Source organism: Nansenia antarctica (genome assembly GCF_963989245.1).
Source record: "Nansenia antarctica genome assembly, chromosome: 19".
Lineage (NCBI taxonomy): Eukaryota > Metazoa > Chordata > Actinopteri > Argentiniformes > Microstomatidae > Nansenia > Nansenia antarctica.
The window spans coordinates 21,992,209-22,006,183 of NC_137692.1; the positions used below are offsets into that span (position 1 = coordinate 21,992,209).

The 13,975-nt window shown below is 42.3% G+C and overlaps 2 protein-coding genes across 2 annotated transcripts in view; one reads left to right on the top strand and one right to left on the bottom strand.

Annotated features, from left to right (window-relative positions):
• dgkd (diacylglycerol kinase delta) overlaps positions 1-1,547 on the bottom strand; it is a gene marked incomplete at its 5' end in the record, with an annotated part of 30,886 nt that extends 29,339 nt beyond the window's left edge. The window contains one exon of the mRNA XM_080549120.1: positions 1,425-1,547. Coding sequence (XP_080405246.1) covers positions 1,425-1,547 — 123 coding nt within the window. The remainder of the gene's footprint in view (positions 1-1,424) is intronic.
• A 7,284-nt stretch (positions 1,548-8,831) lies between these two features.
• On the top strand, positions 8,832-11,496 carry LOC308173999 (uncharacterized protein; the record flags this gene model as incomplete). Its single annotated transcript, XM_080549052.1, has 4 exons — positions 8,832-9,012; positions 9,823-9,903; positions 10,347-10,427; positions 10,583-11,496. 4 exons carry the CDS (start codon positions 8,832-8,834, stop codon positions 11,494-11,496), a joined length of 1,257 nt encoding a protein of 418 aa, XP_080405178.1.
• Positions 11,497-13,975: the final 2,479 nt, after the last annotated feature.

Consider the following 13,975-nt stretch of genomic DNA (forward strand, 5'->3'; position numbering starts at 1 on the left):
CCCTGATTTTATATTCATTCTATGCATGTATATGTTTTTAGATATGTTTTTATATTCACTTTATGTTCTTATTCTGTTGTAAATTCATTCATTCATTCATTCATTCATTCATTCATAAAGCACTTTGAGCTGCATTTCTTGTATGAAAGGTGCTATATAAATAAAGCTTTACTTACTTACTTACTTACTTACTAGCTCAATGAAATGACTGTGTGATTTGAATAGTGGTTATAGAAGCAAGTGTGTTGAAGTTACTAGCTAGTTTAATTATAAACTAGTTCTCTTGTAAAAAAAATAAAAAATAAAATGCAAGACTTCTTTCTCCCAAAACAACAAATTGGCAACTGAGGACATCTAAACGTGAGACGCACGAAATGATACAAAAAGCTGAGAACGTCAAATGTTCAATGTTCAATGTTCAATGTGCAATGTGCAATGTTCAATGTGCAATGTTCAATGTGCAATGTGCAATGTGCAATGTTCAATGTTCAATGTTCAATGTTCAATGTGCAATGTGCAATGTTCAATGTTCAATGTGCAATGTGCAATGTTCAATGTTCAATGACAGCTGGACATACAAATAAAGAGACTTGCAGGAAGATGTTGAAAACAGTGGCTAATGGTTTTATGCATGCACGTATTATAATGTAAGCCACACATACAGTTAGTTCATAATAATCGTGTTCAGCATCATCACAAACACAGTTAGTAGCTAATACCGTTATTATTATAATAATATTGATGCTGATCGGTCGGTGGGAAGAGAACTCGTGAGCTTAGAATGATAAAGTTCTATCTCCGTTTAGAATGATAAGGTTCTATCTCCGTTTAGAATGATAAGGTTCTATCTCCGTTTAGAATGAGAAGGTTCTATCTCCGTTTAGAATGATACGGTTCTATCTCCGTTTAGAATGATAAGGTTCTATCTCCGTTTAGAATGATAAGGTTCTATCTCCGTTTAGAATGATAAGGTTCTATCTCCGTTTAGGGCAGTTCAGAGATATTGAGCGTCAAAGTTTTTACATTCCGTTATGTTCTGTGAGATGGAACCTTTGTATTTTATGAATTACTAACTCAAAAATGTCAACATTTTAAAAAATAACACCACACAGGCATTAATAAACACCTAATGGATCAGATTATGTAAAAAACTCAATTTTGACAAAAATGGAGATCCTAGAACCTTATAATTCTAACGTCACGATCTAATCTCCTAGTCGATTCTAAGCGGGTCTAAAGCTCGGGGTCCAAGTCGCCATCTCGCGGATGAAGAGGAGTAGGAAACACCGAGGATGTCCATCGGGCCTAGTTGAGTTACATCCACACACAGCCAGGAGATGGATGGAAAAAGCCTCCATCGATACGGCTGTTAGGTTAGCTCGCCAGCATTGTTATACCAATGATCAAATGACTGTTTTATTTACCTTGCTTCTGATCTGACCCGACGTGGAGACTTTGCGTATGAGTTTCTGCGGTGAGCCGTGTTGTATCTCCGGTTCGCTATCCGAGGATTCCTCCAGGCCCTGGGCTGACACTGCCATCGCCATCCTCCCGTTAGGCCCTCGGGGAACAACATGGGTGTGTGTGGATGTGGAGGGGAGTTAGCGCCCCCCAGTGGTCGAGAGATGACAACACACCCCACTAAGGGAGTGAGTGAGTGAGTTATTATTAGATTTGGGTTGCACTTTGAATGCATTGAATAAGATGTAAAAATATGCCATTCAGCAGATGGTTTTATTCAAGATGGAATGGCATACTTTTTTTACAAGTAGTATTTTTTTACAAGCGTTTGTGAGTTATTATTAGATTTGGTTGCACTTTCGCATTGAATAAGATGTAAAATATGCCATTCAGCAGACGCTTTTATTCAAGATGGAATGTATGGCATACTTTTTTTTTTAAGTACAATCTTTGGGAAATGAACCCAGAACTGTAGCCTTGCCAGGGGCATACCTACTGAGCCACACAGGTTCAAGCGCTTCCAAGCAGTTAAAAGTATTTGTGTTACTGTCGCTGTGTCACCAGACAGATTTTTATGGTTAATATTTTTATTGAATTTCACAGAGACATGTACACAACAGGACATAACAACAACAACCCGTGGGGGAGGTTATTGTCCCATGTAATAGTAGAAAACTAGTTTTGCACTTTGTTATGCAGTACATTGTCCATAAACAATAACAGAGAATGTTCTTTCTCTTTTCTTTTTTTTTTTAAACTAACTAACAAACAAAAAACACAAACACAAAAAAACACAAAAAAACAAACAAACAGCCATGTCACATATCAGAAATAAACAGAAAAGAAAGATTTTAAAATATCAATCGATAAATATGTCTTATCCTCTATCCCCTGTTCAATTGTAAGTCTACTATCGTGGGGTGATAATCCTTTATTGGCCTCTTTACGACAGAGTATAATCATCCCTGTGGTTTTAACAATTGCATTCCTACCATGAGTTTATTGGATTTAAAGTAAAGACCATTTTTAAATTCCAAGAAATCATTTGTAAGAAATAGGTCTAATATTATCTTTTTGATAATGAAGTATGCATAGGCCTACCATTGATAATAAATATATGATGTATAGCTACATATATCTGTCATACAAATATTTGTCAACAGAAAGAAACTTCATACAGAAATATTATACCACAAATAACAATAAATTAAGCTACTTTGGGGACCACGGTGACAAAGCCATCAGGATGTAACCAGATAGCATCATGTATGGTTAAATCATATCTATACCAAAGCTGGAATGCTGGGCATCTGGAAGTAAAATCAAATCAAATCAAGTTTTATTTGTATAGCGCATTTCTCACAAGATGTGACTCAATGCGCTTCACATGATGACAGAGCACGCAAACAGGCAAAGGTAAAAAAAAACTGTACACTGTGCAGCCAAGAAGATTCCCTTGCAGCCCTCTAATCAGAGCGACTACGACCAGTTTGCCTACCAGCGCACAGCAGCGGCCCCCAAACCCCCCCACCCGGGGGACCCCAGCCGCCCCGCACACCCGGCCCAGCCAACCAAGCACAGGCCATAATAGCCCCGCACCAGGCTAGCCAAGCAGGTGTCCCCAGCAGCGGAACAGACCAAGCACGCAAGGCGGCCGGGGGCCCCCGAGGAGAGGCCCGAGGACCACCGGCGCATAGCAAGCAAGCAAGGGCGAAAAACCTGTACACCGTGTATCCAGGAAAAAATCCCTGCATCTTATCAGCGTACACATTGTCTATAAGTAGTGGAACTATGGTCAGACAAAAGATGAAGAAGGACATCGTCTTCTTCACAACGTCTCATTTGGTGGAAACAAGGTCACTTATTGGGTGTAGGCAGGCTACATTCTACCCTTTGTTTACCGGCTCTTATATGTGTAAGGACTCAAGTTTCACAGCGGGTTTTTAACTCATTATAGAGGCGACATGAATGAAACGATCTCTGGTTCCCGTAGCAGAAGGTGAGAGAGGTTGATTGTTATCGGGGGGCCCCTATAGCTCACTTAGCTGAGCTGGGGCCTCTTCCTGTCTCTTCCTCGGATCGTAGCGCCGAAGCTGATTCGGTACATTTAAGGATATATACTGTATGTTACGGTACATGTGGGAATACGGTACATGTGGGAAAACTAGGGTTAGGGTTAGGTGCTAGGGTGCTAGGGTTAGGGGTAGGGTTAGGGTTAAGGTTAGGGGTAGACATGCCAAGTCGACGTTTTATGCTGCCATGTCCCACGGAAATGCCGACATAAACCGTTTTCCCATATGTACTGTAACATATTATACATATAATGTGGTTGTTTGGGCCAGTAATGTTCCAGTGTGTTACGGCTGAAAGTGTCCCCAAGGAAACAAAAGGGACTAAACCAAAGTGCTGGCTCAAAAATCCGTACACATAAAGCCAGCCACAACATAAGAAAAGGGTCAGAGTCACTGAGATGGTGTGTAAAAGGGTCATGTTTGAATGGACAGCCCTCAGACCTACTACCTAAGAAAGAATAAAACAACAAAACCTCCACTAGTAAAAGAATAAACAAAACAGGCATCTCCCCCGCTACCTTAATAACCTATGGCAGCAGGGGGCGGATCAGGGACACAACAGAAGCAAACCAATACTCACCGCCCGCCCTGCCGAGCAAACAACCCAAAGACATAAACATCCTTCTCAGGGAGAAAAACAAACCAAACCCACCCCCCAACAAAAGGCAAAAGATGTCCAACCAAAAAAACTAGTAAATGAAACAACACAAAACAAACAGGTAGGCATTGTGACAAGGGCGACCAAACATTTCCCTAGACTGCAGTCTTTTTTTGAAGGGCTTGGAGGTCATCAGCCACAGGTCATCACCCACAGGTACGTCTAGCCGAATCAGCATGGCCCCACCTCCTCAGACACACCACCACCTCAAAAGAGCAAATTGGGCAGGGGCATAACATTAACACAGGCCGCCAGGCTGCTAAATGACTCTGGCTTCCCCCTCCCCCCCTGCCCCCAAGTCTGCTCAGGACTGAATATGCACTGGACCCATTGAAAAACTCTGCACTGCACTTTATATATATATAGCACTATCCAATGCACTGTTGTCTGTCCTGTGTTGTCCTGTTTTTTGCATTTGTTTTTGTTCATGTATACATGTGAAAAAAGCATAAACGCACCTACTGTAACGCCAAAGCAAATTCCTATACGTGTCAAGCATAATGGCAATAAACGTTATCTGAATCTGAGTCTGAAGAGCACAGTGCCATTCAGTGTTCCATCTCAGGAGGTTGGTTTGAGTCTGTGTTTAAATGGAACTTGGAAATTGTCAACAAATCAAAACAATAATTTCATCATCCCCCAGTCTATCCCACTTCCCACTTGGCATCGTCAACACTCAGTGACTGATGAAAGAACACAAAATGGGACCAAAAACAAATGAGGGTAAAGATATTACGTGAGCTTAGAATGATAAGGTTCCATCTCCGTTTAGGGTAGTTCAGAGATATCGAGCGTCAACGTTTTTACATTCCATTATGTTTTGTGAGATGGAACCTTTGTATTTTATGAATTACTAACTCAAAAATGTCAACATTTTAAAAATAATACCACATAATGGATCAGATTATGTAAAAAAAACTCTATTTTGACAAAAATGGAGATAGAACCTTATAATTCTAACGTCACGAATAGGTGATCTCAAAGTAGTCAAAGGGTTTATGCACCCGAGTATGAACAACAAACCCATACTAACAAACTCTCCTTATGTGAACTATACCATCACTAGTGAGAGCTGACCTACATCAATCCACCTGGGTATTCATGTCCCAAGGCCTCTGTAATAAACACCTATAGGGATCCCGGCAGGATCGGATGACATGAGCTCAATCACTTCAGCTGCATCAGTCATACAGTCATGTGAAAAAATGTGTACATCCCGTGAAATATTTACTGTTTTAAGAAATATGAAAGAAATATCAATATTTGATCTTTTTTTCCCCAAACAATATTTATAGATAAAGGTGATGTAATTTAACCAAAAACAATGAAAATGTAACTTTGTTATCATGTATGTAGCAACAACAACAAAAGAACAAATATGCCAATTCCTACTGAGGGAAAAGTTATGCCCTATGCCCTAATAGCTGATATTCACCCCTTCGGCTGAAATAACCTAATTAAAAAAACAAACAAAAAACAACAGATACTGACATCGACTGGGAGAAAGTTTTCCCACTCCTCCGTGCAGAATTCTTTCAGCTGTGTGATGTTTGAGGGGTGTCTTGCATGCACGGCACGTTTCAATATCACCCCACAGCATCTAAATAGGATTAAGATCCGGGCTTTGACTTGACTATTCTAGAACTCTCCATTTCTTCCTTTTAGACCATTCCTTCGTGGATTTACTGGAATGTTTTGCGTCATTGTCATGTTGCATGGTCCACATTCACTTCAGCTTTCAATTTTTGGACAGATGTTCTCACATTTTCCTCGAGCACCCTCTGATACAATAAGTAATTCATAGTGGATTCTATGAGGTTGTCCTGGCCAATGCCCTGCCGGAGCAAAGCAGCCCCAAACTATGACCATAACCATTTCCACCCCCATGCTTCATAACTGGTATGAGGTTTTTGTGCTAAAATGCTGCCTTTTGTTAGGGTTAGGGTTGTTTTTGTCACTGTGCTCAAATCATTTAAGTTTGGATTCATCTGTCCAAAGAACATTGTTCCAGAAGTCTCTGGTGTTTGTCAAGGTGTTTCTCTGGCAAACGTGCTAGTCTTGCCCTGATGGGGTTTTCCTTTACAGCGAGGGTTTCCTCCTTGCACACCTCCCATGAAAATCAAACTGTGGCAAGAGCTACCTGTAGGTCCTGTGATGACATTACATTTACATTTACATTTTTGGCATTTAGCAGACGCCTTATTCCAAAGCGACTTACAATCAATACATTTGAATACTAAGCATGTGAATCATCAGTCCACCATTCGTGGCAGGAAGAGTAATCCAGCTCAGGCCCGGGGCCATTGATAGAAGGAGAAACCTTCTTCTAAAACCTTTTCTTTCTTTTTCTTCTTTTTTTTTTAATACTGGAGGAACAGAGAACATTATTGGAGACTTCTTTAAACATCTTGCGGTCTGCTCTTGGGCTGAACTTGCTAGGACGGCCTGACCTGGCCATGTTGACCTGCAGTTGTTTAAAATGTTCTCCACTTGTAAATGATTTTCCAGACAATAGAATGGCTGATTTCTAATTGTTTGGATATCTTTTTAAATCCCTTTCCCAGACTCATACACATCTACAACCTTCTTTCTGAAACCCTCAGAGAACTATTTTGATCTCTCCATGGTGACACCACTGACTTCACTGACTTCAACAATCTAGAGCAAACAAACGGAATGTCTGAGGTTTAAATAAGACAGGCTCCTCCAAAAATCCTCTCTAACAATGTTCTAATCATTTGCACCTGATGTGGTGCGCTTGATTCTAATTTTAGGCAATTTAAGTAGTAATAAATGTGGGGGTGTCCTAACGTTTCCCTCACAAGAAAATAGCATTTCTATTAATTACAATTTTACAGATTTATTTTTTCTTTCAGTTTTATTCGTTTAGTTATATTACCTCCATCTCTCAATATTGTTAAAAATTAATATGAAACGTCCATGTTTAAATATATTGAAAAAGACAACAGGTTTTCATGGGGTGTCCTATCTTTTTCACGACAAGCGGGATTACTCTTTTACTGTCCTATTACTTATGAAGTGTTTTTTGGACAACAAAGTCCTATTGAGGTCACCTTAACACATGAAAAGAAAAAAGTAGAAGAAAAAGATCTAGTTCACAGCTTCACAAAGGTCCATAACCTGGCCACCACCCTCCTGAGTGAGTACATGGTAGTAGGAGTGGTGTGGTGGTGATGTGGTGGAGGAGAGGTGTGGGGGTGACAGGGGTATAAGAAGGCTTCTCCTAGGTGTCAAGGTATTCACTTCAAGAAGATTCAAACTTGAGGAAGATGGCTCAACCCTCCACCGGAGCAGTAAGTGAGGCAGGAGTGTACCTAGCAGCTGAACGCTGGGGAATATGAATGCATATCGTGACGCTAGAATTATAAGGTTCTATCTCCATTTTTGTCAGAATTGAGTTTTTTACATAATCTGATCCATTAGGTGTTTATTAATGCCTGTGTGGTGTTATTTTTTAAAATGTTGACGTTTTTGAGTTAGTAATTCATAAAATACAAAGGTTCCATCTCACAAAACATAATGGAATGTAAAAACTTTGAAGCTCAATATCTCTGAACTGCCCTAAACGGAAATAGAACCTTGGAGATAGAACCTTGGAGATAGAACCTTGGAGATAGAACCTTGGAGATAGAACCTTATAATTCTAACGTCACGATATGGTGGAGTGGGAGTGACCAAAGAGCATTGAAGAGCGTTGGTGATTTTAAAAAAAATGTCTTTGGCTTTAACTGATGTACATGTTAAGATTTAGATTAGATTAGATTAAACTTTATTGTCGTTGCAAGAGTACAAGTACCAGACGACGAAATGCAGTTTTAGCATCTAACCAGAAGAGCAAATAGTGATATAATAGTGATAAGTGATGTGGTACAGTATGGCAAGTACGGTAGTTATAGGTATACAGTAAGAGATGGATAGCAGTGAGCTATGTACAGTTAAGGTAGCTATGTACAGTATAGTGTATACAGATGTATAAATTAGAGGCTATATCAAAAAAAGAGGTGTACAAATGTGCAAAAATATGGTAAGTGCAAAGGCTTAACTGACCGGGGTGAGGGGATTGTTCAACAGAGTGTGTTTGTGTGTGTGTGTGTGGGGGGGTTGTTCAACAGAGTGTGTTTGTGTGTGTGTGTGTGTGTGGGGGGGGGATTGTTCAACAGAGTGTGTTTGTGTGGGGGGGGGGGGTTGTTCAACAGAGTGTGTTTGTGTGTGTGTGTGTGTGTGTGGGGGGTGTTCATCAGAGTGTGTTTGTGTGTGTGTGGGGGGTTGTTCATCAGAGGACACAACCAGCTTTCCTAATAACCCGGTAAACAAAGAGTCCAAAAGACGTCCTCAGGGAAGCAGGAACGTGGGTTCAGATGACGTCTTTCTAGGACGTCTTATGGACCACAGAAGACGAGCTTGTTCAGCCTCTTGGTGTCGCACTCGATGATGCCCCCCCCAGCATACCACCTGCGTACAGCACTGCAATGGCCATGAATCCACTTGATTGGTAGAACATGTTCAGCAGAGCTTATATGACATCTCACTCTCATGTATCTATCTATCTTCCTCCCAAGGCGATGAAGACTCTGCTGGGATTGTTGCTCGGGCTTTCCCTCTCTTCAGTGACGAGCAGCATGCTTGGGGTGGTGCCCCCCCCAGACCAGCAGGGGGACGACGACACTGATGTGTCCCTCTGCCAGGCGCTGCTGGACGCCCCCATCCCTCCCCCGGCCGACCAGGTGCCCTGGTTCTGCATCTGCTCCCGCTGCAAGGGCAGCGCCGCCAAGGGAGACGGTGGTGACAGGGGTCTGCCAGGTACCTGACCTTACCTGTACCTGACCTGTACCTACTCATCAATAACCTATCGTGACGTTAGAATTATAAGGTTCTATCTCCATTTTTGTCAAAATTTGAGTTTTTTACATAATCTGATCCATTAGGTGTTTATTAATGCCTGTGTGGTGTTCTTTTTAAAATGTTTACATTTTTTAGTTAGTAATTAATAAAATACAAAGGTTCCATCTCACAGAACATAATGGAATGTAAAAACTTTGACGCTCAATATCTCTGAACTGCCCTAAACGGAGATAGAACCTTATCATTCTAAGCTCACGACTCATCAATAACCTATTACAACCACTGTAGATATTTTGCATTTTACTTGCCAAAACTGCCTTCTTCTCTGTAGCCATCTACATACATACACTATGTACAGTGTATTGGCTTATAGCATAGATTTAATATAGAGTACATATTACAGAGTGTTGTTTGATTTAATGTAATACTAACACTATCTATAGCGTATTAGCTATTACTAGAGAGTGAGTGAGCCAAGTCGGGAGCTTAGAATGATAAGGTTCTATCTCCGTTTAGGGTAGTTCAGAGATATTGAGCGTCAAAGTTTTTACATTCCATTATGTTTTGTGAGATGGAACCTTTGTATTTGATTAATTACCAACTAAAACCTTTCAACATTTAAAAAATAACACCACACAGGCATTAATAAACACCTAATGGATCAGATTATGTACAAAAATAAACCTTATAATTCTAACGTCACGAAGTGGAACTGAAGAGGATAATGCTCCCTCTGTGTGACCATAACACATTATTTTCCAATTTCAGGAAGCCCGGGAAGTTCCGGTATAAGAGGTCTCACTGGGTTCAGAGGCCGTCCTGGATTTTGGGGCAGGCAGGGAATAAAGGGTAACAAACTACATATCTATAGAGTACCTTCACAAATTAGCAAACGAGTAGACTGGGGGCGGCTGTGGCGCAGGAGGTAGAGCCGCCGTCTAATGATCGAAAGGTCGGCAGATCAGCGGTTCGAGCCCCGGCTGGCCACATGTCGAAGTGTCCTTGGGCAAGACACTGAACCCCAAATTGCTCCCAGTGAGCGGGCCAGCGCCTTGCATGGTAGCTTGCCGCCATTGGTGTGTGTGTGTGTGTGAATGGGTGAATGAGAGGCCGTTGTAAAGCGCTTTGGATAAAGGCGCTATATAAGTCAGTTGGTCAGTTGGTTGGTCATTCATTCATTCATTCATTTATAACACTAACACATCAACTACACTGATCCTGGCAAGGAGCATTCACTCAAACATGCATGTTCCAATTTCTCATATCCATTTTTTACGTGTCGTTCCCCTCAGGTGAAAAGGGGGAGGAGGGCCTCAAGGGAGACAAAGGACCTGTAGGTTTCTCGGGAGCGAAAGGAGGGCGTGGTTTCACAGGTGAGTGATAGAACTATTGCGTATTGTGAAATGAAAAGGTAATTAGTGCATTAGAACAAGCTGTGCTTTGTGATCCAATCATCCTAACAAAACAAAATGAAAGGTTTGCCTTCGACTGGACTTTCTACTGATATTTGGTGGTCTATATCTTTCAGGTGACAAGGGTGACCGTGGTCTCGACGGACCAACAGGAGAGCACGGACCTAAGGGTGATGAGGGTCGTTGTCCAGTATGTGGCCACGGGCCCCCGGGTCAACCAGGACTACTAGGACCTGCAGGAGTCGGAGGGCGGCCTGGACTTGAAGGGCCAGTTGGGGCTATGGGACCAAAGGGAGACACCGGTGATATGGGTGATCCAGGTGCCCCTGGGGCTGATGGCCAGACGGGGGAACAGGGGGCTGAGGGGGAGTGTACCTGCCAAGACGGAGTTCACGGGTTAGACGGGCAACAGGGACCTCAGGGAGAGCAGGGGGAGACGGGTGAGGCGGGTCCTCAGGGAGAGAACGGCGTGTCTGGGGAGAAAGGAGACCTGGGAGACCAGGGCATGATGGGTATCCCAGGGCCCTGCTCCCCCACCGTCCAGTCGGCGTTCTCAGCAGCCTTGGAGACCAACTACCCAGCCCCGAGGATGCCCGTGGTCTTCTCTCGTGTCATCTACAACATGCAGGGTCATTACGACCCAGAGTCGGGCCTCTACACCGCCCCGGCCGACGGCACCTACATTTTCAGCTACCACCTCTCCATCTACGGGAAGGTGCTTAAAGTAGGGCTCTTCCACAACTTCGTGCCGGTGGTGAAGACCACCGAGACCGCTAACCTGGGCACGGCGTCGCATCAGGTGGCACTGCACCTGAGCGAAGGCGACAGAGTTTGGCTAATGGTGAGGGACACTACCAGCAACGGCATGTATACCAGCGGTGAAGTCAGCAGTACCTTCTCTGGCTACCTGCTCCACCCTGACTTCTGTGGGATGCCCATGTTCCGATCCCACCTTGGGTTCAAACCTCCATCAAACCTCGAGGGAGATTACACTTGGGGTGACATCCCAGAGTCCATCCCTGCCCCATAGCCCCATTCCTACCCAATGCCCAATGAGTGCCAAGAACCTTCTAAATAAGGTACCTAGCTACCAATTTGATTCACATATTTATCTAGTTATCTACCTTATTCCTCTGGACTCTACAGAAGCAGTAGCTGTATTGCCCTAAGGACAGATACTGTAGGTCTTCTACACTGTCCTCTAGTAAGTAATTATGTAAGTAAGTATGTAAGTAAAGTAAGTTTATATAGCACCTATCAAAGACCAGCGGTCACAAAGTGCTTTACATAGGCTATAAAAACATAATTAAAGAGCAAAAGTAATAGCAGGTTAAAAGAAATAGGTAAACAAGTGAAAATAAAAACAAGAAACAAATAACAAGTGTACAACAAATAATAACAAGACACAAAAAGAAGACAGGCTTTTGGGGTTAGCCTGTCTATACAGGACAGTCTTGAGCTGTTTTTTAAATGCTTCGACCGAGACCGCTGATCTAAGTTCCAAGGGAAGAGCGTTCCAGAGTTTGGGAGCCACGGTTTGGAATGCTCGATCACCTTTGGTTTTTAATCTGTTTAATCTAATCTCTGTGTATATATGTTTTGTGTATAGGGTGTTTTTTTTAGCACAATGTTAGCAGAATCAGTCGTTCTGGAAAGGTCTGTTCATATAAACATGTGAAAATGTTCTAGCATCACCATAACAGAAACAACTCCTTTAGAATCCTCACTCACCCTCCTCAGAATTTCTTTGTATGAATGTGTGTTTTTGTATTTGTCACTTGTGCTTACATGTGTAGTTGTATTGATTGTGTGTGAATTATTAGATGTGGATTTTTACAATGATAACATTTTCTCTGTATCTGATCCAGTATACTTTACACAGGCATTACAGCAGCCGGCGGCTGTGGCGCAGGAGGTAGAGCCGCCATCAAATGATCGCAAGGTCGGCAGATCGACGGTTCGAGCCCCGGCTGGCCACGTGTCAAAGTGTCCTTGGGCAAGACACTGAACCCCAAATTGCTCCCAGTGAGCGGGCTGGCACTTTGCATGGTAGCTTGCCGTGAATGTGTGTGTGAATGGGTGAATGAGAGGCCGTTGTAAAGCGCTTTGGAAAAAGGCGCTATATAAGTGCAGTCCATAGAATAAGGTATCAGACACCCTTACTCACACACTGCAGGGTTCCATGGGTTTTCATTAAGTTTATTTAAATGTTGTTGGATGTTTACTCTGTACATTGTTTGTCCTTCCTAAGAAAATCACAAAATAAAATGATCAAGTAAGCCTGTCTAGCCCATGTGATGGAAGGCAGCTACATACACACCCAAATAGGCTCTCTATACTATCTTTCTACCTTCAAACATTGCACCCACAAGTTAAATGGTAAATGGCCTGCACTTATATAGCGCCTTTATCCAAAGTGCTTTACAACGGCCTCTCATTCACCCATTCACACACCAATGGCGGCAAGCTACCACGCAAGGCGCCGGCCCGCTCACTGGGAGCAATTTGGGGTTGTGTCTTGCCCAAGGACACTTCGACATGTGGTCAGCCGGAGCTCGAACCGCCGATCTGCCAACCTTGCGATCATTAGACGGCAGCTCTACCTCCTGAGCCACAAACTGCTCCTAGTGAGCGGGCCGGCGCCTTGCATGGTAGCTTTCCGCCATTGGTGTGTGAATGGGTGAATGAGAGGCCATTTAAAGTGCTTTGGTATAAAGGCGCTATATACTGTAAGTGCAGTCCATTTACCATTCATAATCTGAAGGTGCTGCTAACCCCCAGCAGTTAGTTCACTGCAGGACACTGAGTTGTAAATACTGTATCGTCAAACTCAGCAGTTTGCAAGCTGACATCGGCAGAGAGACGAAGGAGATTACACTAGCCTACAATACCTCCACATGAACGACACATACTGTCGACAGGTATAAAAAGAGAGAGATGTGCTGGTACATTAGTCAAGAGTTACATTGTTAGAAATAACACTTTCTAAATACAGATCCAACATACTGACAACTCATTTGCCCAGAATACACCTCGTTCCAAATTATTATGCAAATTATATTTTTCTCAGATTTTCCTAAATAGTCGATGCAAATTACAATCAGTATAATTTTCAAGTCATCAACCGTTAGAGTATAATTCAAATTTTATTGAACAAACCTCCCAATGATAACAGTATTTTTTTTTTAAATAAAAAACTCAAATTGCACTGTTCCAGATTATTATGCACAACAGAGTTTCAAAACATTTTATAGGTTGTAAAGAACTAAAAATGGTAATTTGATGAATTTAGGGTTAGGAGGTCATATTAGGAGGTCATATTTACTGAAATCAAAAGCTATTTCAAACAAAAACATCTTAACAGGTCAAGTTACATGTTAACATAGGACCCCTTCTTTGATATCACCTTCACAATTCTTGCATCCATTGAACTTGTGAGTTTTTGGACAGTTTCTGCTTGAATTTCTTTGCAGGATGCCAGAATAGCCTCCCAGAGCTGCTGTTTTGAT